The sequence below is a fragment of the Helobdella robusta genome, assembly GCF_000326865.2.
Source record: "Helobdella robusta unplaced genomic scaffold HELROscaffold_69, whole genome shotgun sequence".
NCBI classification, from domain to species: Eukaryota; Metazoa; Annelida; class Clitellata; order Rhynchobdellida; family Glossiphoniidae; genus Helobdella; species Helobdella robusta.
The window spans coordinates 166,509-194,362 of NW_008705394.1; the positions used below are offsets into that span (position 1 = coordinate 166,509).

At 29.9% G+C, this 27,854-nt stretch overlaps 1 protein-coding gene across 1 annotated transcript in view; it reads left to right on the top strand.

Moving 5' to 3' along the window:
- HELRODRAFT_89291 (hypothetical protein) overlaps positions 1 to 27,854 on the top strand; it is a gene marked incomplete at both ends in the record, with an annotated part of 92,635 nt that overhangs the window by 43,839 nt on the left and 20,942 nt on the right. Inside the window, 12 exons of the mRNA XM_009030474.1 lie at positions 2,749 to 2,889; positions 2,946 to 3,067; positions 6,354 to 6,417; positions 6,600 to 6,747; positions 8,190 to 8,305; positions 9,509 to 9,656; positions 14,422 to 14,544; positions 14,671 to 14,829; positions 15,170 to 15,306; positions 16,495 to 16,668; positions 21,100 to 21,222; positions 21,300 to 21,566. Of these exons, the coding sequence (XP_009028722.1) occupies positions 2,749 to 2,889; positions 2,946 to 3,067; positions 6,354 to 6,417; positions 6,600 to 6,747; positions 8,190 to 8,305; positions 9,509 to 9,656; positions 14,422 to 14,544; positions 14,671 to 14,829; positions 15,170 to 15,306; positions 16,495 to 16,668; positions 21,100 to 21,222; positions 21,300 to 21,566 (1,722 nt within the window). The remainder of the gene's footprint in view (positions 1 to 2,748; positions 2,890 to 2,945; positions 3,068 to 6,353; positions 6,418 to 6,599; positions 6,748 to 8,189; positions 8,306 to 9,508; positions 9,657 to 14,421; positions 14,545 to 14,670; positions 14,830 to 15,169; positions 15,307 to 16,494; positions 16,669 to 21,099; positions 21,223 to 21,299; positions 21,567 to 27,854) is intronic.

Consider the following 27,854-nt stretch of genomic DNA (forward strand, 5'->3'; position numbering starts at 1 on the left):
CGACAGCAACACCAAAGTAATATACCAGAACAGTAACTACACGCATCTTAAAATTGCAGAAGCAGTCCTAATTGACATCAATAAAACAAAAATAAATATACAACAAAAAATGACAACCTCACTTCCAACCCGGCGCTTAACCAACAATGAAAACAAAGAAGTAATAAAAACTAGCATTGTAAATAGTGACAAATAAGAATATGATGCTATCGATGAAGAAAAGGAGACCAAAGAGGATGACCAGCCAATAAAGAAACCTGACACCTAATTTCCATCTAAGTTCATTTTCACAAAGTCAATTTCCATCTAAGTTCATTTTGACAAAGTTAATATTCCCTTATATAAACAGCAGAAAGCACTGATGATGATTCATTCGGAATCGAAATATGGCCTTATTTGCAGCATGAATTCGGAAAATAAATTTATTTTGAATTTTAATAAACTAAACGTTCACCAAAAAACTTTAGTGAGAAAAATCGAAAAAACGAACTACAAAGATATTAACGCCAAACATTCGGTAGAATTTATAGAATATTGTATATATATATATATATATATATATATATATATATATATATATATATATATATGCTGGTAAAAAACCATAATTAATGCAGTAATTTATGAAATCTACTAAATATTTTGATTAATACTGTCAGAAATGAAAATGATGAAAATCATGTTTTACGTTAATTTTATTGTTTTATTTTTCGATTTTACTAGTAGATCGTAAATCGTTGTCTAGTTTCTTGGTTTCAAAACCAAAATTTTTATTTATTTTTAGCATGACATATATGCATGTATGTGTGTGTGTGTGTGTGTGTGTGTGTGTGGTGTGTGTGAGTATATGCGTGTTGTGTGTGTGAGTATGTGCGTGCATGTATATGTGACATCTTTGGTAATATGCGTGTGTGTATGTTCGTGTTAAATTTAATGAAAAATTTTAATAGCTATGGTCTTTGAAGATTGTAAATGTGTCTTGCGATAATTTTTTGAGTTTGTTATAATGTTTGGTTAAATAAAAGTAGTGATAATGATTTGTATGATTTTTTTTATCGGTTAGTAACAAACACTGAATGTCATCATGTACATGTGTTATAAATTATTGAAAAGACACGGCATTAACGTTATTACTACTAAAATAATTTTATCTAATAAATGCATTATTTACAATAAAACCAAATTCCAAAAAAAAATTTTAAACTCGGGTAAAAACGAATTGGGCGATCCTTCCTTCATTCGGGAAAAAATATCATCTGATGAATGCTCCTGTTACTGTAACAACCACACTACGAACATTATGTGCCACTATGCCTTTTTATAGAATTTTCTTTATTCTATCAATGTCTGCATTATACAGAAAATGGCAATTGTGGCAAATGGCCGAAAAACTTTGTCTGACATGGCATAATAGAAAATTTAAATGATGCGAGCTCCTACAAAAAAACTCAATGCCGTAATTGGAAGTTAAATAGGAAAAATAAATAAGATAATAAAATAAGTTAATTAGCAATAAATAAAAACTGAAAATAAATGAGAACCCCATTAGTCTAAAACAAATTAATCATCCCTAAAAACTGAATTTACATGGCAAATTTCTTAAACTAAAATCAACCAAGTTTTAAATTAATTAACATCACTCGCATTCACCTTATCTTCTTAAAATCCACTCCAGATATCCACCGTCTTTTTAAAAAATAAGTATTATTAAATATTTTTTTGAATTTATGCGTTGATGGCTTGTATTGTTTTTTTTTATCCCGTACATTTACTAAAGTAGGAAACATGATGATTTATCTAAATTTCTCGAGAGGTTGTACACCATGATTAAATTTGATCTTAACCTTTTATACCTGAGAATTGGTAAATCAAGATGTTCCAAGCGCTCTTTATAATTCAAAGCACGACATTCCCTCATTATTTTTGTCCTCTTTCGCTGCCTTTGATATCCTCCATCCTTTCCCTTGACCATGGGAACCAAACACTAGCTGCCTGCTCAGTTTTCGATTTGACAATGGATTTATTTTTAGTGGGAACATGAGGGGAATATTATTGAAATTTAATCTGGCAAAAATTTAGACTTGAATAGTTATTACAGTTATTAGTTCGGAAGAGTAGTTCGCAATCAACTAATTCATTATCATCAGCAATTTATTTTAAATTCACACAATTAATATTACAAATATAAATACTTAAATTTGCTTTTTCACAGCTATGACTAAGAACCACACATTTATCGACATCCAACTTCTATTGTCACACATTAAACCATACATTCAGATCATCTAAAATTAGACTGAGTAATTTTTCTATCAACATCTGAAGTTCTGAACAAAAGATTTCAAAAAACCTCACATCACTGAATCTCTCTGTAGGTCTACGCCCATTTTATTATTACAAATTTGAAATATACCGTTTAAATAAATGATAAACAAAAAAAATTGATAATAACGACGACAACAACAACATTAATAATAATAATAATAATAATAATGTCATTTAAAAAGCGCCATAACAAGCGTCTTTGTTCTCATTGCACCAAGTATAGTAACGGTGATATAAAGCGTGGAAATAAGATTTAAATATTGAAATATTCATCTGCGTTTTCTTGTCAGTATATATTTATTCCGGGATGTTTAATAAACGCAAATTAAAATGATTTTAAAATTATTTGAATTTTTTAAAATAATGAATTTCAAAATTCATTTAAGATTTAATTAACAATAAATTTTGTTTTTTCAAAAATAGTTGAGAATATTCAAGCTCGCAAAATCCTGGCCGACATTAAATTTGTTGATTTTAATAATTGGAAAAACAGTTGGAGCTCTTGGAAATTTATGTTTGGTTCTGGCAATTATTATTTTTATTTTTGCAGTTATGGGCATGCAGGTTTAAATTTCTATTAAATACATGCAAAAGATTTCTCATAACCATAATTTTTTCAGCTTTTCAAAGCTTTTTATAAAAGTACAGAGCGATGGAACTTTTGTGACTTTTTACATTCCTTCATGATTGTATTTCGTGTGCTCTGCGGAGAATGGATCGAATCAATGTGGAATTGTATGATGTTAGTTGATGATTGTATGATGTTAGTTGATGATTGTATGATGTTAGTTCAATCAATCAATACATCAATCAATCTGTCAGTCATCAGTCAGTCAGTCAGTCAGTCAGTCAGTCAGTCAGTCAGTCAGTCAGTCAGTCAGTCAGTCAGTCAGTCAGTCAGTCAGTCAGTCAGTCATCAGTCAGTCAGTCAGTCAGTCAGTCAGTCAGTCAGTCAGTCAGTCAGTCAGTCAGTCAGTCAGTCAGTCAGTCAGTCAGTCAGTCAGTCAGTCAGTCAGTCAGTCAGTCAGTCAGTCAGTCAGTCAGTCAGTCAGTCAGTCAGTCAGTCAGTCAGTCAGTCAGTCAGTCAGTCAGTCAGTCAGTCAGTCAGTCAGTCAGTCAGTCAGTCAGTCAGTCAGTCAGTCAGTCAGTCAGTCAGTCAGTCAGTCAGTCAGTCAGTCAGTCAGTCAGTCAGTCAGTCAGTCAGTCAGTCAGTCAATCAATCAATCAATCAGTTTATGAAGCGCTATTTTTTCCATGTTCAACAGCGCTCCTCAATGAATTCGGCAAACAGATGGGTCGTGAGATCCGCTCTGAACTTCGTAAGTGATTGAGAAGTAGTCAGAGAAAAGGGCCAGAAAAAGCAAAAGCAGATTTAGCAAAAAAGTTTTTAACACGAGTAAGAAAGAAGTGAAAACAAAAAGACAATCGTTAGCCGGCGCGTTTAGGTTCAATTAAATATCTGATAAATGTGTTTAGGTTCAATTAATATATCTGAAAAATGTGCAAATCTAAAAAATTATTCTATATTTTATAGGTAACCAGTGCAAGAGAACAAGATATAAAGATATATGAAAAAAGAAATCGGCAGACAGCAGAGTTAAAAGCTTTACTTAAAAGATAGAGTGTAGAATCAGGAACACCATAGTAGAGCGAGTTACAATAGTCAATTCTAGATAAAACTAATGAAGTAACAAGATAAAAAGAAGTAGAAGAGTAGGATCGTCAAGAAAAGTAAAAAGTTATTTTATTCTACGTAGATGAAAATAAGAACTTCTAGCAACACTATTAATCTGAGAATAAAGAGACATGTTAGGTTCAAAGATAATGCCTAGATTACGAAACTTGTGAGAAACATCAAGAGTTTTAGAATTAGGTAAAATAATAGAAGGAATAGTAATAGCGTGTTTAGATTTATTAAAACAAATTAATTTAAATTTAGAAGGATTAATTTTAAAACACTTAGAGTCTGACCAAAACCAATTGAAGAAAGACATAAAGGTAGATTATAAAGAACACTATTGAGATTAGATGGAGGAAAAGAAGTATAAATATAAGAATCATCAGCATATAGTTGACTAAAGAAAAAAATTATTTATAATACGAGGTAGTTCAAAAGTATAGAGTACAAATAGAAGAAGGCTATGGATTGAACTCTGAGGTATCCAAAAAGAAAGAGTAAAGGAGTTACAAGTAGACTTATTGAGAACAACAGAAGAAAAACGATTACAGAGATAAAAAGAAAACCAAGATAGACAAGAATCAGTATTGTTAAAAGAAAGATCAAGCAGCCTCATGAGAATAGTATGATCAACAGTATCAAAAGTAGAGAAAAAGTCAAGAACAAATAGAAGAGTAAGATTACTATTATCAATAGAGAGAAGGATATCATTATTTCAGTAATGTGAGCAGGTTGAGATACAGATAGCAAGAAGTTAGAGTTTAAATAAAATGATAATTGATTATAAACTATTTTTTCTGTTATTTTAGAAATGAAAGTAATATTAGTAACAGGTCTATAATTAGATAAAAATAAAAGATCTAAAGAGGAGTTTTTAAGAAAAAGAGTAACGATAAATAGAATTCTTATAAGAAGTAGGAAATTTAGAGGTGGAAAGAGATAAATTAACTAATTTGAGAATGATAGGATAAAATATTTAAGAAAATTTTGTAAGTTTAGTAAAATTATGTGGATTAGAATGAGAATTAGATGTTCTTAAAAAATTAATCTTTAAATCTTTACTGTTGAGCAGAAAAAGATGAGTGAGAAAATTTTTTTAGAAAAAGTTTAAAAGAACAGACCATCTATTTTTAGATGTTGAAGTAGGTATTATAGTATATCTAAGAAAAGTAGAGTTTAGAAAAAAGTAGATATTTATAATTAATTCAGATTCATAGATAGATTAAAGAAAGCTAGATGGGTTTAACCCATAGGCTTTCTCCAGTCTTTTAAAACTTTTCTTAGCTAATACACAAGCATAGTCGAACTAAGGAACCTTAGTTGATTGTTGTATGATGTTAGTTGATAATTGTATGATGTTAGATCAAAATGGTTGTGTGATATTAGTTGATGATTTTTTTACCAAGTTGCTCATATTCTGTAAAAGAAGTAAATTAATCATATTTCAAAAGAATTCAAATGAAACTATTTTTCAATTAAACGAACCAATTCAACAGAGTTTTATGAATTAATATTAAATGACAATCTTTTATGTTGTCAAATTTAACATCAAATAAAATTAAAAATATGTTTAGTTTTAAACTTAAAATTAAAATTAATTAACGTGCTTTGATTTCAATTTATTACTAATTTATTTCCTTCCAGCCTACATATATATATTTGTATATATATATTTATATAAATACATATATATATATATATATATATATATATAGTATTGCATGAATTCTACCGAATTGTAGTATTAAAGTTTGCCTTTTCAATTTCCCTTACCAGAATTTTCTGAAAATTTTTCAATGCAAATAAGGCTTTATTTCGATTTTTTATAAATCATCTTCAGTGCAGGGGTTTCATCTGATTTTTTCTTGAGGTATGCTTTTGTTGATTTTCCTTATTATTGCGTTGAGTTTGTCTTTAGGTGAAGAGTTTGGTCTTTTGTGATTGCTTGAAATTTTGTGCTCAACGACAGCACAAAAATCCAGCTATTCCAAGGCGAACACTCACTTGGATATCTCTAAAAATTGCAGAAGCTGTCCTAATAGATATCAATAAACTTCAAATCAATATCCAACAAAGAATGATAACATCATTGCCAACTCGAACGCCTTTATATTGATTCAATAACAATGAAAAACAAAGGAATGACAACAACAAGGATGATTAATGCCAACAATTCGCTAGAATCATACAATACTGTATAAAATATGGTGTCTTTCCAATATATATATATATATATATATATATATATACATATATATATATATATATATATATATACATATATATATATATATATATTTATATGAATTTATAAATCTTAAATTAAATTTGCTTTTTCTTAATATTTCAGGTATACTGGATCCACATTTTGTATACCCTTTTTTCTGTTAACCATGATAATAGGCAATTTAGTGGTAAGCAATAATAAAGATTTTTTTTAATTTATAATGTATATTTATTATATATTTTCTAATAAATTTTAAATAATTTCATTAATTAATAACAACATTTTTATTGTTATGGTATAATATATTTTTAAAATATTTTAGTAAAGGTTTTGATAGATGTGTTGAGATAAGAAATTTATAACTTTTAGGTTCTAAATCTTTTTTTGGCTTTATTATTAAGTTCTTTTGGAACAGAAAGCTTAAAGCAAAACTTATCAATTTATGAAACTGCCAAAAAAACAAAATTACAAGAAGCCGTTGACAGAATTTTAAGATTTGCCCTTTTTCTGAAATACCGTTTGTATGACATATGTCCAGGTACTGAATAAGTCACCTCATTTAAAAATTCAGTTAATGATCAATAAAAATATTTTTTTAAACTTGCAGCTACAAAGAGTTTGAAAAATTTCTGTAAATTTTCTGGAAAAATTGAATCGTTGAAAAACAGACATGAATTAACAACTCAAGGCAAGTTCTTATATACCAATTTTAGAAAATTTTTACAAATGTTTCAGTAACTGTTTTAATGAATGTATCCAACAAAAATTGTGTCTAATTTTATTTTTGTTAAATATAAATATTTGAAATTCTCGTTATCCAAATTCATAGGATCGATTTTGACAGATCAAAATCCCGATTCGCATAATTAAATATCTTTCAAACCAAGTTCCATTTTTACTTGAAACACTAAGAATGATCAACAATATGGCGTTTTTTGATTCCACCCACGTCGGTTAATCACGTTACTAAAATATAGATATATTCTATTTGTTCTATTAGTTACAAACATGTGCTATAAAGTTATCCCGTGATTCAAAAGATAATAAAATTTTATTTTTCAGTTTGTGGTTTAAAATTATTTAATTAATCTAAGTTTGAAAAAAAACTTTTTTCTAACAATCATGAAATCGGTTTTTTCCAAATCTTCAGCGTTGGATTTGATAAATCCAAATCTCACCGGATCCCAAGATTCTGAATTTTTTGAGGGACCGAATATTTTTCATCCGACGAAAGGGTCTTCGGAAGTGTTATTGAAAACATGAAAAATTTTCGTTTTTCTAAAAATAATTTTTTTAAATTTTATCATCTTTTTGAATCACGAGCCAATTTTTTAACATGTGTTTGTATTTAATAGAACAAATAGAACATTTCTATTGTATTTTAAAACATATCTTTGTGCAGCGATACTCAGTCTTTTTTAATACTGATATTTATCGTCTATTATAACAGCACATATTTTATTGTATCATCATATATTATAAAGGATGCTAACAATAATGGAAATATTATGTTACCGTTTAGCACACTTTGAAACTGAAATCGAAAATAATATTATTGAGAAAAACAATTACATTGACTGATTTCTAGTGTCTTATTTAGCAATAGTATTTAAGTGAAATTATAAAGCGAAAATTACTATTTTTTGGAGAGTCGGAACCTGGAGTTGAAGATGGGAGTCTGAGAAGATGTCGAAAAATTTTTTATCAAGGAAACCTTTTATCCGACTCCGACCTTTCGTGTATTAACCTGGCTTTTGTTGTATTTGTTGTATCTGATAATCTATTTCAAACAATTTTAAAGCCACCGAGAACGACAAAATTTTAATTTTTAATTCTGAATTTTTACTTAGAAATTTTTTAGTTACAACTTCAAAATTTGTTCACCAACATCTAAAAGAACCTGGCTATTAAAAATAATGCACGATGGATCCGATAAACTCTTATTGAGCTATTCAATAGGAACTGACACCGTTCGACTGCAGTTTTACATCGAGAATCGATTAAACAACGTCAGTAGCGAGTTAGTTCAGTCGGTAAGAGTGCCCTGTCTCACGCTGCTATCACGCGATGGCATGGTTTGAATACTTACTCTCTGTCCGAAACTCAAAAATCATTACACGCATGTGGTGCTTGCGCGTACACATGTAATGTGTATGTGCGTCTTGTGGTGTGAAGGGTGTTGCCGCCTTTGTGGCTCAAAAGTTTAAAGTTTAATTACAAGTATAGAATATGCGTATGCGTTTGACAGAGCGGCGTTTTGGAGAATGAAAAAGTCGTCAACATTATTTTAAACTATATTTATTCAACTATATTTATATAAAAAATTATAATAGTATATAATAGTTTGCAGTATTTGAAATTGAATGATCATACCATTATACAGATTAGATTAACAGATACATATTTTTAAATAAAACTGTTTATCGGTAGTGATTTGTATCAACGTGATTAAAAATATATTGAAAGGATATTCAAAAACTTTTCCCCTAAATAATTTTTTAACACATCTACACCTGCCTGACCCAAACCAACCACTACATTCTTTCATGCGGTACAAATTTCAGAGGCAGTTCAATTGTTATCGTAAGGCCAAAAAAAGTCGTCTGAGTTTATAGTTTTTAAACTGATGATTATGTCTGGTACAAAAACGAATTTTGAAAAATTATTAAACTTTTACGTAAGAATCTGAGTGAACTGCAGAAACAAAGTTTAACTAAAAACTATTTAGAAATGAAAAGTAGGAGCTCATTTATTGAACAGCTGTCGTAAAAACGTGCTGTAAAATGTAACGTTTACATATTAACATCATGGTTTTATGATTTTTAAATAATTGTAGTGTTCTACTATGATTAATTTTTGGTTTTTTCAGAAAGTTTGAAAAAATGTTTTGTAGCATGTCGTTATATTGCGGTAAATAATTTTCATCAATTAAACAGATTGGTGGTTAACAATTTATTTATCATTCACATGCAACACAAATATGATCGTTTGGGGAAAACGTTATTTCTAAAGTTAATTGATTGTTTTCATAAATAACATGACGATGTACATCAACAAATTTAAAATTTTAAGTTAAATTTTAATTTTCAGATCAAAGATGTTTTTTTGGCGAAATAATTCCTCCATCAAATGACGCCCCACCGAATGTTGGTTTGGCAATTCGTACATTTTTAAAATTCAATTAACCATTTTAAATAAATTTAAGCTCTTTATATTCAAACATATTTATTTATCGAAGAGATATTTCTAATGACAAATGAGTAAAAAAATGTTTTAAGCGGAGGAAAGTTTTGTCTCCTAGTTTTGATATCATGTCATTGCGGTTTGTTGCAATTTTTGGCTATATGAAATTTTTTTTTTATTTTTACATAAAACCGAAAACTGACGTTAATTGGCAAAACAGAAAACATACAGTCTCTAATAAGAGTTAATAAGTAATGTTTAATTGATGTTCGATGTCCGATGCTCTTGATTCTTACATTTATACTTCATTTCCTCCATCTAATCTTCATAGTGTTCTTCATAATCTTCTCTATGTCTTTCTTCAAATGGTCTTGGTCTGACTCTATGTGTTTTAAAATTAATCCTTCTAAATTTGGGCAACAAAAAAAAATTATTTTTTTATCTTCAACTTTTTTAGTCAAATTATACTAACTTTGGGGTGAGAAAAACGAAATTGCAAACAAAAATTTTTTATTAGCTCTAGTTTCTGAGGTATACAACAACAAAAATTTTTTGTTTTCGTTAATTTATCTATTTTAATAATATTTAAAGTGCATTTAGTTTTTTTAATAAAGATTACATTCTAACAGTTGTAAACAATGAAAGCTAATAAATATAAAGATCATTATGGAATATCTTCACGCGATCGTGCTCTTTTTGCTTTCTGCCTGTATGCGAGCTCTGGAGCATCCCTACATATAAACCAACAGTAATTTGCAAGCATTCATTCCAACTACCCTGATATCTTTTTCCATTACAGAAATATCTTGGTGGAATCTTTCCCCATGTTCACACTAGCTCCACAACTAGGGGGAAAGAGGTCTAAATGTGAGTGGAGGAAGTGAATCTTCAAGGATATGTAACATCCAAGTTGATGGTATTTTTGTAGAAGTATGTAGTTACCATCTTTTTTGTTGCACAAAATTCACTCCCTTGAGAGATTCCCAAGTTTTTTTTTCTTGCCCCTTCAAAACATCATCAAATGCAAAATTTGTCATAAGTTTACGTAACTGTTGTACAATAAAAATACCCTCTTTTACTTTTGCATCACTTAGTTTTGGAAATTTGTTTCTTAAATACTTAAAAACCTGTCCTTCTTTGTTCATACTTTTAACAAAATATTTCATATATAAGGATGGAAGAAGTACATCTTTTGGATCTACGAGTGGTTCAGCAACAACATTTTTATCTTTGTTGAGATTTCTTGCAAGCCCATCCTTTTTTGTGCAATGTGAAATTTTGTCTCTACTGTTCTACATACACAAGAAGCAGCAGTATTTGGTATAGCCTAATTGCATTCCTAAAAGTATGGCAATGACTTTTTGGTTACCACAAATTTTCCATTTGTGTTCGTTGTAATTGATTGAGTTAAAAAAAGTTTTCATATTTAGATAAGTTTCTTTCATGTGAACTGCATGGCCAATAGGAACAGAAGGGAGATGATTTCCATTGTGCAGTAATACAGCTTTCAAGCTTAGCTTAGATGAATCTATGAGTAATCTCCATTCACTTGGATCATAGTTAAAATTGAAACAATACATTAACCCATAGATATCAACGCAAACAACAAAGTTATTTTTCTTCATAGAAGATTTTGTTGCCGTTTCCTGAAATAGGAAACTTTGACATCAGATTGATAAAGATTCCACTGTTTTAATCTAGACCTTAGAAGTTCTGCCTTTTTCTGTGTGGTGCATCATCTGTTGACACAAAATCAGAATCATTTGATCTGGAAGGCTGGCTTTCTTTTCCTTTTTCTATTTCATTTGTGCCTTCATTTTCTGCTTATAACTCATAACTCCGTGATGGAGTAAGAACTGGTAAACTGTCTGAATGTGGAATAGGTCGAATGGCTGATGGAAAATTCGGATAGTTAACAGTACCTAATTTCTTCATAGACAAACCTGCATTAACAGATGGGGTCAAGCAGAAATAGCAGTCATCTTTATGGTTTTTAGGTTTCCTCCATACAAATAGCAAAAGCCAATGATCTTTTTTTATTTATTTTTCACCCATTCTCGCAGTGTAACCGAACAAGTGTTACAGCATATATGTGGAGCCCATGATTTATCTGTCTCCTACCTTCATACCGAAGAATTGCTGGTAAGCAGTCTTCACAATAGATGTCTTAGTTTTTTTGTGATGAGAATGTTATTTCACCACAAATGTACAAAAATTGTCAACTGAATTTACACACTCCCTTGGCATGTTAATTTTTCAAATTTTACAACAATGAATGAAGAATAATCAAAAAGTATATCAGGTAAGAAAGTTTAGCAAACACACATGAATCATATCAAAAGTTTTAAACATGAATAAATATTATGGATAGCGAAAAGGCAAAATAAAAAAAAATAAAAAAAATTTCCAAAAAATAAAAATTTATACTCTTAAGGTTAGAGTTTAGCTTTTATCTCTTTTAAACTAGAACTAATATGTGATTTTTAATGTCATTTTTAGATTCAGCAAATGGAAATACATAAGAAATAACTAATTTTAGTTTGGATAAAAAAAATACTAACTCAACTAAATTATTTCCTAAATAATTATTAGATATATTAATTGAACCTAAACGCCAGAACCTAAACGGTTTACGATCGTCTTCTTGTTCTCACTTCTTTTTAACTCGTTTTAAACAATCATTAGCTAAATCTGCATTTACTTTATTGGCCTTTTTCTCTTCCTCCTTTTCTGACTACTTCTCCATCACTTACGTAGTTCAGAGCGGATCTCAAGACCCATCTGTTTACAAAATTCATTGAGGAGCGCTGTTGAACATCGCGGAGATAGCGCTTTAAAATCTAATCGATTTATTGATTGATTGATTAAATTTTCCACTTGACACATATTTTTAGTTTATACATTAGCTTACATATCTTTTATATTTAAAAATTTTTCTTTGCACTGAGAGATCTGAAAATGTGCCCAACCTCTGAGATTGATATCATCTGAAAATGAAATTGTTTATTTAATGAACATTTTCACCAAACGCGTAGAAGTAATTAAAAGTTGTAATAGGTTTAAGTTAATTAAGATTAATTAGAAGTGAATTTTTAAACAATTTAGCATCTCGAGACAAACGATGGACAATAATGCATGGTAACAATTAATTTCTGTTCAGCTTTAATTAACGACAAACTTAATAATTTGTAACAATTATTTTTAATCTATTTTATTAATATTATTATTATCATGGGCGGATCTAGGTAATTAATTTTGGGGGTGGCAAGCGAGGGGCAAAGGGTAGGGATTCAGATATGTTGAAATGTTTTGTGTTTAAAAGTACAAAACAAACAAATCAAAACTTTCAATTATTAAAAATTAAGTTTATTTAGGTATATCTTTGTTTTTACATGTACAAGTTTATTGAAATGAACTAGATTGTAATAAACTTCTTTTTGAATAGTCACATGTTTAAATGTATTATTATTTTATTTAAAAATGTCCACAATTTATATTAATAAATTAATTTTTCTGTTTTTATGACTAGTAGCAAAACCATCAATAATTTCCGTTTCATGCCACGATGTGGTCTTTTTCTTTCAGTTGCAAGAATTGGTACACTGCTTAATCTACTGTCAAGCATAGAGTTTCTTACGTATTTTTTTATTTGTCTTTATGCAGAAAAACATTTCTCTCATGCTGCTGCACTGACAGAAAGTGAAACGGAAATTTTGCATAATCAATAAAACTCATGAATCACTTGTTTGAATGGTTTTAAAAACATCACAAGTCATAGTAATGTTGTTGGCTTTGTATCATCCTGGGCGCGCCCGGTTTAACAAGAGTTATATCTGCAAAACTCTTGGACGACGGACTCAGTGCTTGCAAGCTTTTCATGACGCTACGCTGCTGCTCGCCAAAACGACGGTCAAACTCGGCAATGAGTTTATTCAAAACTGGATTAAAAGCTTGCTGTTTAAACGTACTCTTATTGTTAATTCGTGATCTTTTTCCAATCGTTTCTAGAATTATAGTATTTTCTAAACTTTGAGAAAATCGCCCTGATATTTGTGGATTTCTAGCAGGTGCTAAAGATTCTTTGTTAGCATTAAACAACGATACTGCATTTTTCTACATTAAATCAAACTTCTTTTATTTGTTCTCATATCACTGAAATCTTCCCGTACAGACTCAACCAGATCACAAGCTTTTAACAAGTCGATGTAAGTAGAATGCAACATAATTAATAATTACTGTGTTCAACCGAAAATATCACACATTAGTGCTAATATGTCAATAAACTGACTATCGATGTGAATCAAAAGAGAACTTTGCATTTTGGCCATCTGACAATTCATGCAGGAGCTGTATTATGGCAGTTAAATGATTTTTTACAACTTTACATGCATAATATTTACATGTCCAACGTGTGTCACTTAACTTTAGTAATTCTCTTGGTGACTTTCTTTTATATAAACTTTTCTGAATGTTAATCCATCTTTTATGATCAAATGAGCCTGATAAAAAACATAAAGCTTTTCCAACAAGGTAAAAAATTCATCAACAACTTGCACACTTTAAACAGCTTTCGTTTTTTATTTAAAACTTCGTCAGGAATAATATTTATGAAAAAAATACAAAAACAGCGCTTGAAAGAAAAAATCGGCAAGTAGGGCGACTGGTGTTTGAAAACGAAATTAAAATATAAATATTTTTATAAGTAACAAAATACGTTATGTTTATTGTTTAATTAATTTTAATGTTTAAGAATAGAAACAGAAAGAAAGATTGACCTGGCCAACCTAAAAAACTGATTTAGCGGCGGTTTAATTAATTAACTCTTCTTTTCGTTTTTTATTTCTCTCTTCAGTCGGCATTATTAGAATAATTTTGGATAATTACGGAAATGTATCAAGTGATTTAAAGATAAGTAAACAGTTTCCAGGGAACGGTTCAGAAGCAGGAAAGATGACAAAATAGCGATGTGCGAAAAAGTTATATTATAAAATCGTATTAAAATAACTAGATCGATCAACATTAATGCACACATTTTATACACATGTTTTGTTTTATCGTATTCAAAATATTTCGCGCAAATGCAATATCAAACTGAAATCCGATGATTTGGGACATGGAGGCATGTTAAAATGTTATTTTGCTGTGGGGGGGGGCAGGGGCATGGGGTGGCCCGCCCCCAGGCTTCTTCTGTAGATTCGCTCCTGTTTATTATTAATCGTGCTAATAATTTTTTATTAAAAGCTAAAGCAAGTGACAGACGTTGAATATGATGAAAGTTCTCTTCTCTCTATTTCACGTTCCTCATCATTCAACAGCGATTTAGTTTTTATGGATAATCCAAAATTGGAAGAAGTAGCAGTAGTCAGAGTAAATTTCCCTGATGATTGCTGTCCAAAAAAATTTATTTTTAAAAACGGTAATTAATAATTTCTCAATTTATTTAACGGCAAAACTTGTACTTCACTCCAAATAAATTTCTCTATAACATAACAATATGTCGGTATATTGTCACACGCATGCGTCTTTCAACACGTGTAAACATTTTACTTCAAAGAAATGAGTAAGAAAGCATTGAAACATTTAATGCTTATGTTTCAAAATTTGTATACAATGCATGTAACTTTTGTTGTTGTACCTATGTTGAGCGTTCTTCATTGGAATCTGCAGCAACTTAGCTATGCATTTCTTACGTATAAGTTTCCTCAAAATTTAGATGGACTTGTTTTCAAGGTAACTTTCAAATTTTAATTTAACAGATTTATGGGCAATTATGATGAGAAGCAAATATGGACGAAGGTGGTGGGCTTTCAGATGTTATTGCAAAAAATTAGTAGAAAACAAATTGTTTGAATCGTTCATAATTGTCATAATTATACTCAGCAGTTTATCATTGGTAAGTTATTTATTTAATTTTAATAACAGTTCACTCAATAAAATTATAAAAATTGTAAATAGAATCTTTTTTTCTTTTTATGCAATTTTGGATAAACATTTGCAACGTCTTTTTGAATTTTACATAAAAAAATTAGCTCATTTTTTTGCAATCTGTACAAAAGTGGCTGACAAAACGTTTTTTGGTTGTAAGAAATTCGATCACGTTTATCCGCTGTTTAAAACACTTTACTTCTTGCCAGCTGAAAAATTGTTTTATAATCGGTGTACCGGTGTGGTACGGTATCGAACACTACCTAACATGGTTTACAGCACGAAATAAAAGCAGCGAGTAAACAGATGTATTATATATTTTGTTATATCCGCTGGAATGGTCGAATTGCACTATATAATTAATTTCAATTGATTGTTATTATATTGGTTTTATAATTCCACGTTGTAATGCTGTAATGCGTTGTAATGTAACGCGCGATCGATCGTAAAGTTGTTATATATCAGCACGGCATGAGTTGTAAAAATAGTGAGGTTGGAGTCGTTGGATTATGGAGTAGCGCCGTGAATTATTGGCAATCGTGCAACATTCAACGTATTTCTGGGATTGGCGGATGATTTAGTGTTTCTATAATTGTTGGCATTCAAATAAACGTCAAGTCTGTGCTTAAAGCAGTTTATCTATCAGAAATCGAAGATTTTACGGTAGAACAAATAACTTGACGAACGTGTATGTTACAACACTGGTGTCGGAATCGAAAATTAGTGAGATTAAAACTTCTTATAATAAAGAATGCCAGCACTAGAAGAACTTGATACAATTAATAAGAAGAAAGAACTACGAAAACGAAACCTCGACTGAAAGGGAGTATTGATAAAAAGGATGCTCTGATGAGCGAAGGTAACGATACTGATGAGTTTGATTTTCCGGATCCCGTGATAGAAAAACTAATTACTATATACTAATTATTTTTTGAGTCAGCTATATAAGGATAAGTTTCAATTCTGCGCTACCTTTCCATCAGACTTTGACCAAGTTTAAATACATAGTTCATATTTGCCTAAAAAAGTAATCACTCATAAAAATTTTTCAATAAATTTTTAAAAGAAACATTGATTTATTTATTAATTTCAAGTTGAAAGATTTTTTAAAATTAAAAGCGTCCAATTAATGTTACAATTATGTTTCTGTTTGCAGGCTTTTGAAGATAAAAACATAATTTATCATCATCAAATGAAACTGGTCTTGGAACACTTGGATAAAATATTTACTATAGCATTCTCTCTTGAATTAGTACTAAAAATGATTGCACATGGTCCAATTCATTATTTCAAAGATGCCTGGTGTTGGCTTGATTTCATCATTGTTCTTGTTAGTTTACATTTATTTGAAAATCTTTCAAAGCTTCATTTTTTGATATAAAGGTGTGCGTTTATCTAAAATTCGACCACACATGAACCCGCTGAACTTCATCCAGGTCATTTGGTCCTGGCTACACTTGATACAGAGTATTGAAATTTGCATCAAAAAATTAAAATTTATTAAAATCAAAATGATCTCTATTTGAAAAATAATTAAGATCAGGTTAATAAAAATAACGTAAGACGTCATTAGTTGTAGACAATGACAAAAAACTGGAATTCGGGATTAAGTGTAGTCGGGACCAAGACCAAGTGACCGGAATCAAATGTAACGTGTTCAAGTGTAGGGAGATTAAGTGTAAGTCGGCCTTAAAGAACTCCATAGCATGACATTTGTTTAATCGTTAAAAAGTTTTTCTGCATTTTATATGCAAATTTTCATAATGATATTCTTTTTTACAACTTTGCACAAAATATATTTTTTCGTTAGTAAATGTCGATATCATTGCTTATCTGGACTTGCACTCAATCCTGCGTTAAAATTTTTTCATTTCATGGCTATAGGAGATTTTTATAAGATAGTTATTTTACGGTTTTTAGTTTTTGACGTAGATAAATAAGAAAATGTCTAATGTGCCGTTTCATTTCAAATTTCTAATGTCCAATGTGATTTTTTTGTAGAGGATTGTGGCACAAAAAAAAGCTATTTTTATGCTACGAATGATCAATGAATAAAGCGATTGAAATGAAGAAACATTTTCTCTCACATATAAATACCATCTGCACAGTTACAAAAATATAAACAACATTTTTCTAAGATATGACCGTAGGTGGCAAATTGATGAAGAATATGCATACAAAACGTAAATAGTCAAAGTAACGAAAAATGCCCATTAGGATAGTACGTTAGCACAAGGATTCATGGAGGTTTATAAGTACAAGCAAAAATTTTGAGATTTTTTTAAAATGATGCCAGATTATCGATGTTTTTAATGTTGAAGAGAATCACACTGTTCCATAATTTAGGGGCAGTATGAGATATACAATTGTTGCCCAAATTTAATCTAGATGTTTTTATATAGAAAGTATCATTTTGTCTTGTAATAATTGAATTATATGGATTTGAATGATGGAAGAATTCTGAATAGTATGGAGGTAAAAGATTTCTTAAGAATTTAAAAGTAAATAATGTTTGAAAATAGAAATTAATTTGATAAATTGAATAAATTTTAGTCTTAGCAAGAAGTTCTTTGGTATGATCGGTTTGTTTTAAATTAAATATAATCCTAATGAAGTGATCTAGTATGTTCATGTCTGGATATGAAGTCGAATAGATATGTTGGGGATTTTAATAAAAGGGTTTTGAAGGTAAGGACTGAAATTTTTAAGATGATTCGAGCGGAAATTGGAAGCCAATGAAGCATTGGAAAGAGAATGGAAGAACTAAAATGAGGAGGTTTATTAAATATAAGTCTAGCAGTTTTATTTTGGATAGTCTGTAGTTTTCTGACAGATGCACGTGAGGCCCCATACAATAAGGAGTTGCAGTAGTCTAATCTAGAAATGATCAAACATCTGCAAAGGGCAGCAGCAACATCACATGTAATCATATGTCTAATTTGTCTTATTGCGCAGAGGTGATAGTTGCAGGATCTGACGATTTTTGATATGTGTTTATTAAAATTTAGATGTCTGTCAAATTTGCTAACGAAATTAAATTTATGTTTCAATTTATTTAAAATACCTAAAAAACTGTGAATTTTTGATATATCCTACACCTAAAAATTTTATTGTGCTACATTTTCTAAGAATATTATTATTTAACTTAAAAGATAAGTCTTGAATATTATTGGTAAGTATTGTAGGACCAAAAATTGTATAGCATGATTTATCAGTGTTGATGATTAGCTTGTTGGCCGAAAACCAAGCCTCGATTCTCTTGTGATCGATATTAATTAGCGATAAATCATCAATTAGTGATTTCGAACTGTAGAAAATATTAGTGTCGTCAGCGAACATAATACATTTAAATTGTGAAGTCACGTTAGGGAAATTGTTGATGAAAATTGTGAAAAGAAGAGGGCCCAAAATTGAACCCTGGGAGACACCATATTTAACATGCAAAATATTAGAACTTTTGCATTCTATCGACACAAATTGTTTTCTGTTAGACAGGTAACTAGTGAACCAAGAAAGGATTTTACCACGAAATCCATAGAGTTCGAGTTTGTGTAAAAGTAAATTGGGATCAATAATATCAAAAGCTTTCGTTAGGTCTATAAAAATCCCATGTGTAGGATGTTTATCATTTAAGTTATTAATAATTCTATGATATAGTTCTAAAATAGCTAACTCCGTTGAGTGCTTTGGTCTAAATCCATATTGGTTATTAGACAATAATTTATATTTATCAATAAATGATTTCATTTTGTTGGCAACTAATTTTTCAAGTACTTTTGACAAATGGGAAAGCAAAGAAATAGGTCTATAGTTACCAGGATCCTCTCTGTTGCCTTTCTTAAAAATAGGTAAAACTTTCGCCATTTTGAACGCATCTGGAAATTTCCCGCTCTACAAGGATAAGTTACAGATGTGCACAAAGAGGAAAACAAATAGCTTTATCATAAACATATTAAGACCATCATATGAACAAGATTTGTTTGGCCTTTTATTTATTGATTATGTGGACAATCTCCGACGGTTATATATATATATAATATATATATATATATATATATATATATATAATTATTGATGTTTGTAAGCGTCTTTTTAAAAGATCACTGAGGTGCTAATGATTATTGCAGTACATTGCGTAGCACTTTACTAAGGCAATGCAATTAGTTGAGAAAAAAATTAGCACGAGTAAGCTTGGACAAAAAGATTGTGTTCAACCTTATACGAAATTGAATAACAGACAACGCAGGATCACGAAGTTTCCTAGGCAAACCATTTCAGACAGCAAGACCCATTACAGATGAATTTTTTCGACCAAAAGCTAAGTTTGTGTCAGGTACACAGTAAACCTGGAACGTCAGAGCTCAATGTTTGACTCAGCAGTGGCATTGTTTTAGGAATAACTCTGTCAGTTAAATTTAAGGGCAACTTCCTTATTACATTTAAAAGCCGTTAAACATATCTTGAAAACCTTGAAAACTTGATAAACCGGAAACCAGTGATGAGCTAAAAGAATTGGCTTAACGTGGTTGTATTTAAGGCTACCTGAAACCAACCTTGCAGCTCAATTTTGAACCGACTGCAGTCTAGCCATATTCACACCAAACAGTCCGTAATATAGTCTATTGCAGTAGTCTATTTTTGGGTGGATAAAGGAAAGAACAAGACGTTGAAGAGCATGCTTGTTTAAAGATTGTTTGATGAGCCTAAGCCTACGCAATTGTCCAGAGCATTTTTTCGAAATTACCATAGTATGCACGTATAAACGTTAAAAAACATGTTATTATCAAAAAACAAATCCTAAGTGCATATGTCAGAATCAACAAGTCTGATAGACTCAATGTTCATTTTTACTCAATGTTCAACCAGCACTAGTCATCAATTCGAATATATATATTTATTTATTTATATATATTATATATATATATTTATTTATATTATATATATATATATGCAGTAATTTATAAAATCTACAAAATTTCTAGCGTTGGAAAGTTTTTTATTACATTTCTTTTTCAATATTTCGAACCAAATTCTTGTCGTCATTATTTATTTCATTAATGTTAGAATAATATACAGTTTTCCAATTCATTCTTGAGTGTATAGGACCTATTTCGATTTTTCTATCACCTTCAGCACTTGTGGCAGCTTATATAGAAAATTTGTATAACCCAGTACTTTTTGCAGTATATATAAGGAATTTTGATAACCCAGGCCTTCGTTCCTGTGATTTGCATTTATTGTTATTAATAACTTTGTTAATTTTACTTTCTTTATTAATTGATATGATTTTTTTGTGCAAGCTAATTATGTTTATGTTATGTTTTTTGCTTTGGTGTTGTGTTTTATTGCTTACAAATTATATCAATTTTTATTTCATTTTTTAGTGCAGTGGAGGCGCGGGGTAATGGAGAAGCAGTTAAACGCTCAGCATTGCTTTAATCAATTTAGAAAGCAAAAGTCTTACACTTAGTCATACATTTTATTTGCTTTTATTCAAATTGGCGATTGATGACTAACCATATAATATATTTGCTTTTTTGGCAAAGATGACATATATTCTTGACACAACCTTGTTAATACAATTAAAATCAAAAATTACAGCTAGACATCGCAACGACCACATTCAAAAAATGTCACTCGGTTGCCAAATTTGAAAAATAAATAATTAAAAACTGTTCAATCCTTAAATACTTTTTAAATGAAGTTTTTTTTACAAAAATATTTTTGGGTTAGAAATAATTTTTATTCTTTTCTTTTTTAGATATCATTCGTAGGAACGATAGCGGAGAAGTATGTTTTAAATAATATGACAGCTTTCAGAGCTCTTAGAACTTTCAGAGCATTGAGACCGTTAAAAGCGGTATCAAGATGGGAAGGAATGAAAGTTAACTTTTTTTTATCATTTTAATTGTTAAAACTTGATGATTAGTAAAATTTATACATCTGAAATTGTGTTTACAGGTAGTTGTGAATGCATTGTTCCAAGCAATACCAGCTATTTTCAACGTGCTACTAGTTTGTTTAGTTTTTTGGCTTATATTTGGAATAATGGGAGTGACGCTTTTTGCTGGCAAGTTTGATTATTGTAGAGATAATAACGAAACCAGAATTATAAACAACTCAAACATAACAAATAAAAACGATTGCTTAACATATGGATATGAATGGTACAAACCAAAAGTGAACTTCGATAACGTTGCAGCGGCGTACCTGGCTTTATTCCAAGTGGTATGTCTTTTTTCTAACATTAAATTGTTTGTTTTTTCTAATTTAAAGGCTTTGAAGCTCCCATAATAGTGCTATGATGTGCCTTATCGAGATTAGCTTATTCTGTATATTTAAAATTATTGTCAGTTAATCAATACTCGTTATTATTTTCTTATTTTCAATCATTTATCAATTTGTTAGTCCATTTATCCTCTGAGGATTCTTTTTATTGTGACTACTATTGATTTTCTTTGGCGACTGAGCTTTCATTATGGGGTTCACCCACAATAGACACTCGACACGAATGAGAATTCTTCATTTTGATAACCACTCTTTCCCTTTGGCTAGGGTTTGACTAATCAATTCTCATGTTAGATGCGCAGGTTGCAAACTGTCCATCAATGAAACCAAACAACGCCTTCACACTCCCGCCAACGAGAACAATGTTGATCTATAAAGTGTCATATTTTTTAAAGTCATATACTTATGACTTCCTGCATCAATGCGACGACGAAGCTCGTCCGGACTATCTCCTCCCAATGGTGTGACTCCAAAACCTTATTTAACAAGTGTAACTTTCATGTCGCATTATTAATTTCAAACTCATTTCATAATATTTAATCGCATCGTAAATTTTTATTTCCCTGAGAAATTCTATCAGTTTAATTATGTTTAATTATTCTTAAGTTTTGAAATTTTCCGAAATGTTTTTAAGAATTGAATTCCTTGGGTTTTTTGTATTGTTGCATTGTTAATTTGTGTTTGCACTATTGACATATTGGTGGTGCGGAACCTTGTATGTCCAATCATTATTCTATTAGTTTTAGACGCTGTGAATCAAGTGTTAAAATTTTTGAATCTTCTTTGATTAACTAATGGGATTATTGGCCTCAACTGTGTTTTGGATTTGTCCCACTCAGTCTGCCATAATGTACAAATGTATTTAGTACAAATGTATTTTGACTTCTGAAAAAAGCATTTCAGATTCTACAATTGGTTTTTGGTGGGCTAACAATGCCAGATTGTCTGCTTTTTTATTGCCTGCAATGCCTATGTGGCTTGGCACCCACATTATTTTTAATTTGGCATTTGTTTTGAGCGATATTATGAACTTTAAGTTTGATTATATTAACTAGAATATTTTTAATTTTATATTGATCCAAAGCTTTAACAATGAATCTGTTATAATTATAACAATTTTATTAGTTTCATATTTTATTTGATCTAAGGCCATATTGATAGCTTGGAGTTCAGCAGTGTTTTCTGAGAAATGAATGCTTGTTTCAGTTTCTCAAATTATCACAGCTGCTGTTGTAGATTCATTTATTTTAGATCCACCTGTATATATTATGGTACTATTTACATTATGATGAAGAAATTCCTTAACTATGGATTGTGTAATATGTTGTTCTTCTAATTTTTAAATTTTTTTTTATCTGTTTTTATCTCAAGGGAAGATCATTTTAGGATTTTTCATGATATCATAGTGCCCAGTCTTTTTAATGTTTTTCTGTTTGTAAATAAAATGGATTTATTATTTTATGTTTTTTATTTAATTTTTTGTGCTGTTTAGATGTAATGTATTTGTATGAAGGGTTTTCAGTATTTAATATTGTCTTGTAATAATAATTAAGTGATAGTTTAACGTTTCTAAGATGTAACGGTATTTCATTAGCCAGTATATGCAGGCTCATTGGTAGCGAGGTTCTATAATCACCCAAGCATAGTCTTAGGGACTCATTACAATTGGCATTAGTGTCTTTAAATAAGATTTTCTGGTTGATCTGTAAATTTGAAATGCATAATCTATTATTGATCTGACCTTAGCCCTATATACAATCAGTAACTTTTTGCTATGTGCACCCCATTTATAATGAGAAAATATTCTGAGCATGTTTAAGGATTTGGGGCAATTTTAACAAACTGTATATGCGGTAAAAAGTTAAGCTTACGATCAAAGATTAAGCCCAAAACTTAATATTGTTTTCAAATTTTATGAGTGACCTATCTAATAGCAATTTTGGGGTCTTTGTTTTCTTTTTTTTGCAAACAAGATTGCTGATGTCTTTGATTTTGAAAACGTTATTCCGTTATTTATTGACCAGAGATATATTTGTTTTAGCAAATTATTTAGCCTATTCTCAATATTTTCAATACTTTTATGTTTATATGCTATTATGAAGTCATCAATATATAAGCATTGGTTGGAGCATATCTTGTATTATATTACATATATTGTTGATTTTAATACAAAAGAGTGCTACTGATAGAATACTGTCCTGTGGGATTCCCATGTCTATTTTTTTGTTTTCAGAAAAAGTATTATTATATCTTACTTCCATCTCTTATATCTATAGTTGAAGAAATTAGAAATAAACACAGGGAGTCGACCCCTCAAGACCGCCCTATATAAATCCCTAAGTATGCCATATTTCCATGTTTTATCATAGGCCTTTTCAACATCAAAGAAAATGGCCACTACTTATTCATTACATATGAATGCCTCTTTTACAAACGTTTCTAAGGCGATTTAGTGGTCTATTGCACTGCAATTTTTTTTATCTCCGACTTGAAATTGGGATATTGTTTCCAAATAATATATATTGTCTGTTGTTAACAATTTTTTCAAATATTTTACATAAAGTATTTTTTGAAGATATTGGCCTATAACTTAATGGATCATTTTTTGGCTTACCTGGTTTCAAAATGGGGATAACAGTAGCTTCAAGTCATTTTTTTGGGACATATGAGCCAGTCCATATAAGATTGAATGCACTTAAAATAGAAGTTATTGATGATTGTGGTAATTGCCTTAACATGTATGTAATCTGGTCAGGCCCAGGAGCAGAATTATTACTGGTCTCGATAGCATGCATTACTTCAGACAATGATATTATATCATTATATGGCTCATCATTATCTGAATTGAAGTTCAAGATATTTCCTTCCTCTGAATTCATGATCATCTCAAATGCTTTATTTATATTAACTTTAGATGAGTTATCAACAATTTCTTCATTTGATTGATGAGCAATATTATTTATGGTAATATAATTTGAGTTGTTATCAATATTTTTATTATTTATTTTGTTTACTATTGATCATATTTGTTTTGAAGTAGTATTAGCTGTTATTGAACTAACATATTTATGCCAACAATTAACTTTCTCCTGTCTAAATGTTCTTCTGGCTTTCGCCTGGAAACAGTGCCATAACTTCTTTTGCAGATGTTGAAGTACCTGGCACACGTCCCAAAGGCCGTACAAAGAAGTCCTGGTTGCAAACAATCGAGCAAGACATGAAAGCTCTAAATTTAAATAAAATGGATACAACTGATTGCCTAATTTGGCGCAAAAAATTGATGGCAAAGAAAACAACGTCCTACCTCGGGAAAACTGGGTCTCTGGACGCTAAACGATGATTGATTGATTCGGCATCGCTATCTCCATCACTATTGCCAGTAAATTCATAGTTTTAATTGTATATCATGAGTTTTAATTGTTTTAGCTGATATTTGGCCTACCGTTTCTTTGTTTATTGTAGTTTTATTTTTATCATTTTCTAAAGGTATGTTAATAAGGTTACATTGTATACTCTTATCAGCCGTAATTTTATTTCCATTTCTAAATATGTCAGAGTATGTTGGTTTGTTCCGGTGATCAATTAATATTTTTGTTTGTTTTTAAGTTATTTGATTTTCAAACTTTTTAGTTATGGTGCTTTTTTTCAATTTGTATTTAATGCATGATTTGTCAAAGGTTGCATGTTCCTGTTTGCAGTGAAAACATTTAGCTTTTTTCCCACACGGAGTTTTCCAACTATGCTTATGATCTATTTCACCACATTTGAAGCATATTATTTCTTTACTTTTACAGTATTTATGATAATGGCCATATTTTTGACATTTTGTGCACCTAATTGGTGGAGGTATGTATAGCTCTACTTTAACCTTTTGGTAGTAAAATTTAAGTTCTTTTGGCCACTGAGATTTTTCAAAAGTAATAATATAAGTGTTGGTATTAATTTTTGCTCATTTTTGGTTATTTTAATATTTTGCACATCAATGACACCAAAATCTTTAGCCCTTCTTTTAGCTCTTCTATTGAACTGTTTTTAAAGATAGGAGTTTTAACTACCCCTTTTACAGACTTGAAGAACTTGTGTGGGTAGCAATTGATTTTTATATTTAAAATAGAACTCATTCTCAACAGTTTATACTTCTGAAAATCATTTTTAATTTTTATAATTATCTTAATTCCAAAATTTTTATTATCTCAGCCTGGCCAACGCTACTTTGCAAGAATTTAAATATTTTAAAGAAAGATAAATTTTTATGTTCAGCCCAATTACATAAAACTTAGATTCATTTATCTCACTCTCCTCCTCGTTGAGGCTTAGGCAATTTACGTTGCGATTTTTGGCACCCCGATCATGAGTCGTCATTTTGAGTTTTTGCTATTACTGATTCTCCGACTCTTCCTCGCCTCCCGTTCGACTTCCACCTCGCTATCTAACTACCAGCCTCAGCTTAGCAGAGAAGCGAAAGCTTTTAGCAACAACCAACCGTTTACCTTTGAAAACAACAGAAAATATAATATATATGTAATAAATAAATTATACACTACAACACGCAACCTTCGTCAACGCAAGCATAACTATCAAGTCGCCACCCAATCTACATATCAGGAAAAGACCTTTATCACAAGACACCTCAATCATTTTATTGTTAATTTATTTTATTTCCTTTTATTTCTTTTATTATTATTACTCATTTTATTTTATTTTACTTTTCATGTTTAAACATTTTCCTTTCGTTTTCTTTTATTTATTTATTTACTTATTCGTTTAATTTTATACTACTGCCTTGCATGCTCTAACAGTTTCTGCGTCTGTCAGATCTTAATTTTTAAAGAATAATAAATAAAAATATATCCTTAGACAATTAACTGTAATTAACGAAGGAAATATTTAATTTACAACGCAAAATTAATTATCTACAACGATACGGAGAAAAACCATTTCAACTTTGTTTATAACAAAAACCATTTCAACTTTGTTTATAACACCGGAAATCGCAAAACACATTAGTTAAAATTGTCATCGTTAGAAAATAGTGTTTCAGCATTGTATCATAACACGTTAGTTACTGAAATGCGTATGCTTTTTTATCGTTTAAATTAGGTTTCTCTTTATTTACAGATGTAGAAACTTCGCATTTCCACAAGCTGCATGTGCATTTAATGTTATTAAATTTGATTTTCATTTTCACTTTTTAGTCTCGTATCCGACGTCGAGCGGGAGTAACAAATGATAGTTTTTTTTACTATCGATTTTATTCATTGGCTTGTACATTATATTATCTGTATGTACTTATATTATTTGTATATAACAAAACCCTAATACGTAAAACAGTGATGCAAAAATGTAACCTTAAGTTTATTATGATCGACAATTGTTTTTTTTTATAAAATTGTTGGATATTTCTTTTAAGTTTAGCATTTTGTTTGTTTTAGAAAAATATTTTCATTCTATAGAAACAGTTTTATACATAAAATTCCAAGAGACATGAAAAAAATTAGTTATATAGCGGTTTTTGTTATATATAAATTGGTTGTAAGGAGGTTTGACAGTATATGCCGATATTGTTCAAAATACAAGTATATACAAATTATATATATAGAATATACATATATAGGAAATCATCCATTTGTAACTGATCAGCCGATAATACATTGAAGTCGTAATAATTCAGAACTATAATTGTGAATAGCATAGATTAACAGGCGTTTAAATTTTAACTATTTATACGTTATGCAAAATAATAGACTGTAGTGGTTTTACAACAAATTAATATAACATATTTATAGAATATAAATTCTGAAATTATATTAACGTTAGTTAGAATGTCTGAAAACACAAAAAGAATTTCATAATACATTATAATAAAAAAATTGATAGCGTATTCTTCAAACAAATTTTTAAAAACCTAGCAATTGAATTAAATCTACATGGCCAAATATCACAAAATTATTAGGGCCCTCTCTTACAGTTTAGTTATTAATTTTATTGGTGTCGTTTACTTGCTCTTGAATAACACTTTAACCTATATTACTTCCTTCAGTTTCTTCATTGGTACCATTCTTCATTAGTATATTTTATTATTGTTTTTCCTGCCGGGAGTGTTGTTGCAATCTTTTGTTGTTTGTGTATTAGGAGTTGTTTTATGTCTTTGAAAATGACTTCGGCTAATTTCAGATAGGAATGACTGAAATTAGGGTATTTTATTTTGGTGTTGCTGTCCAGGATATT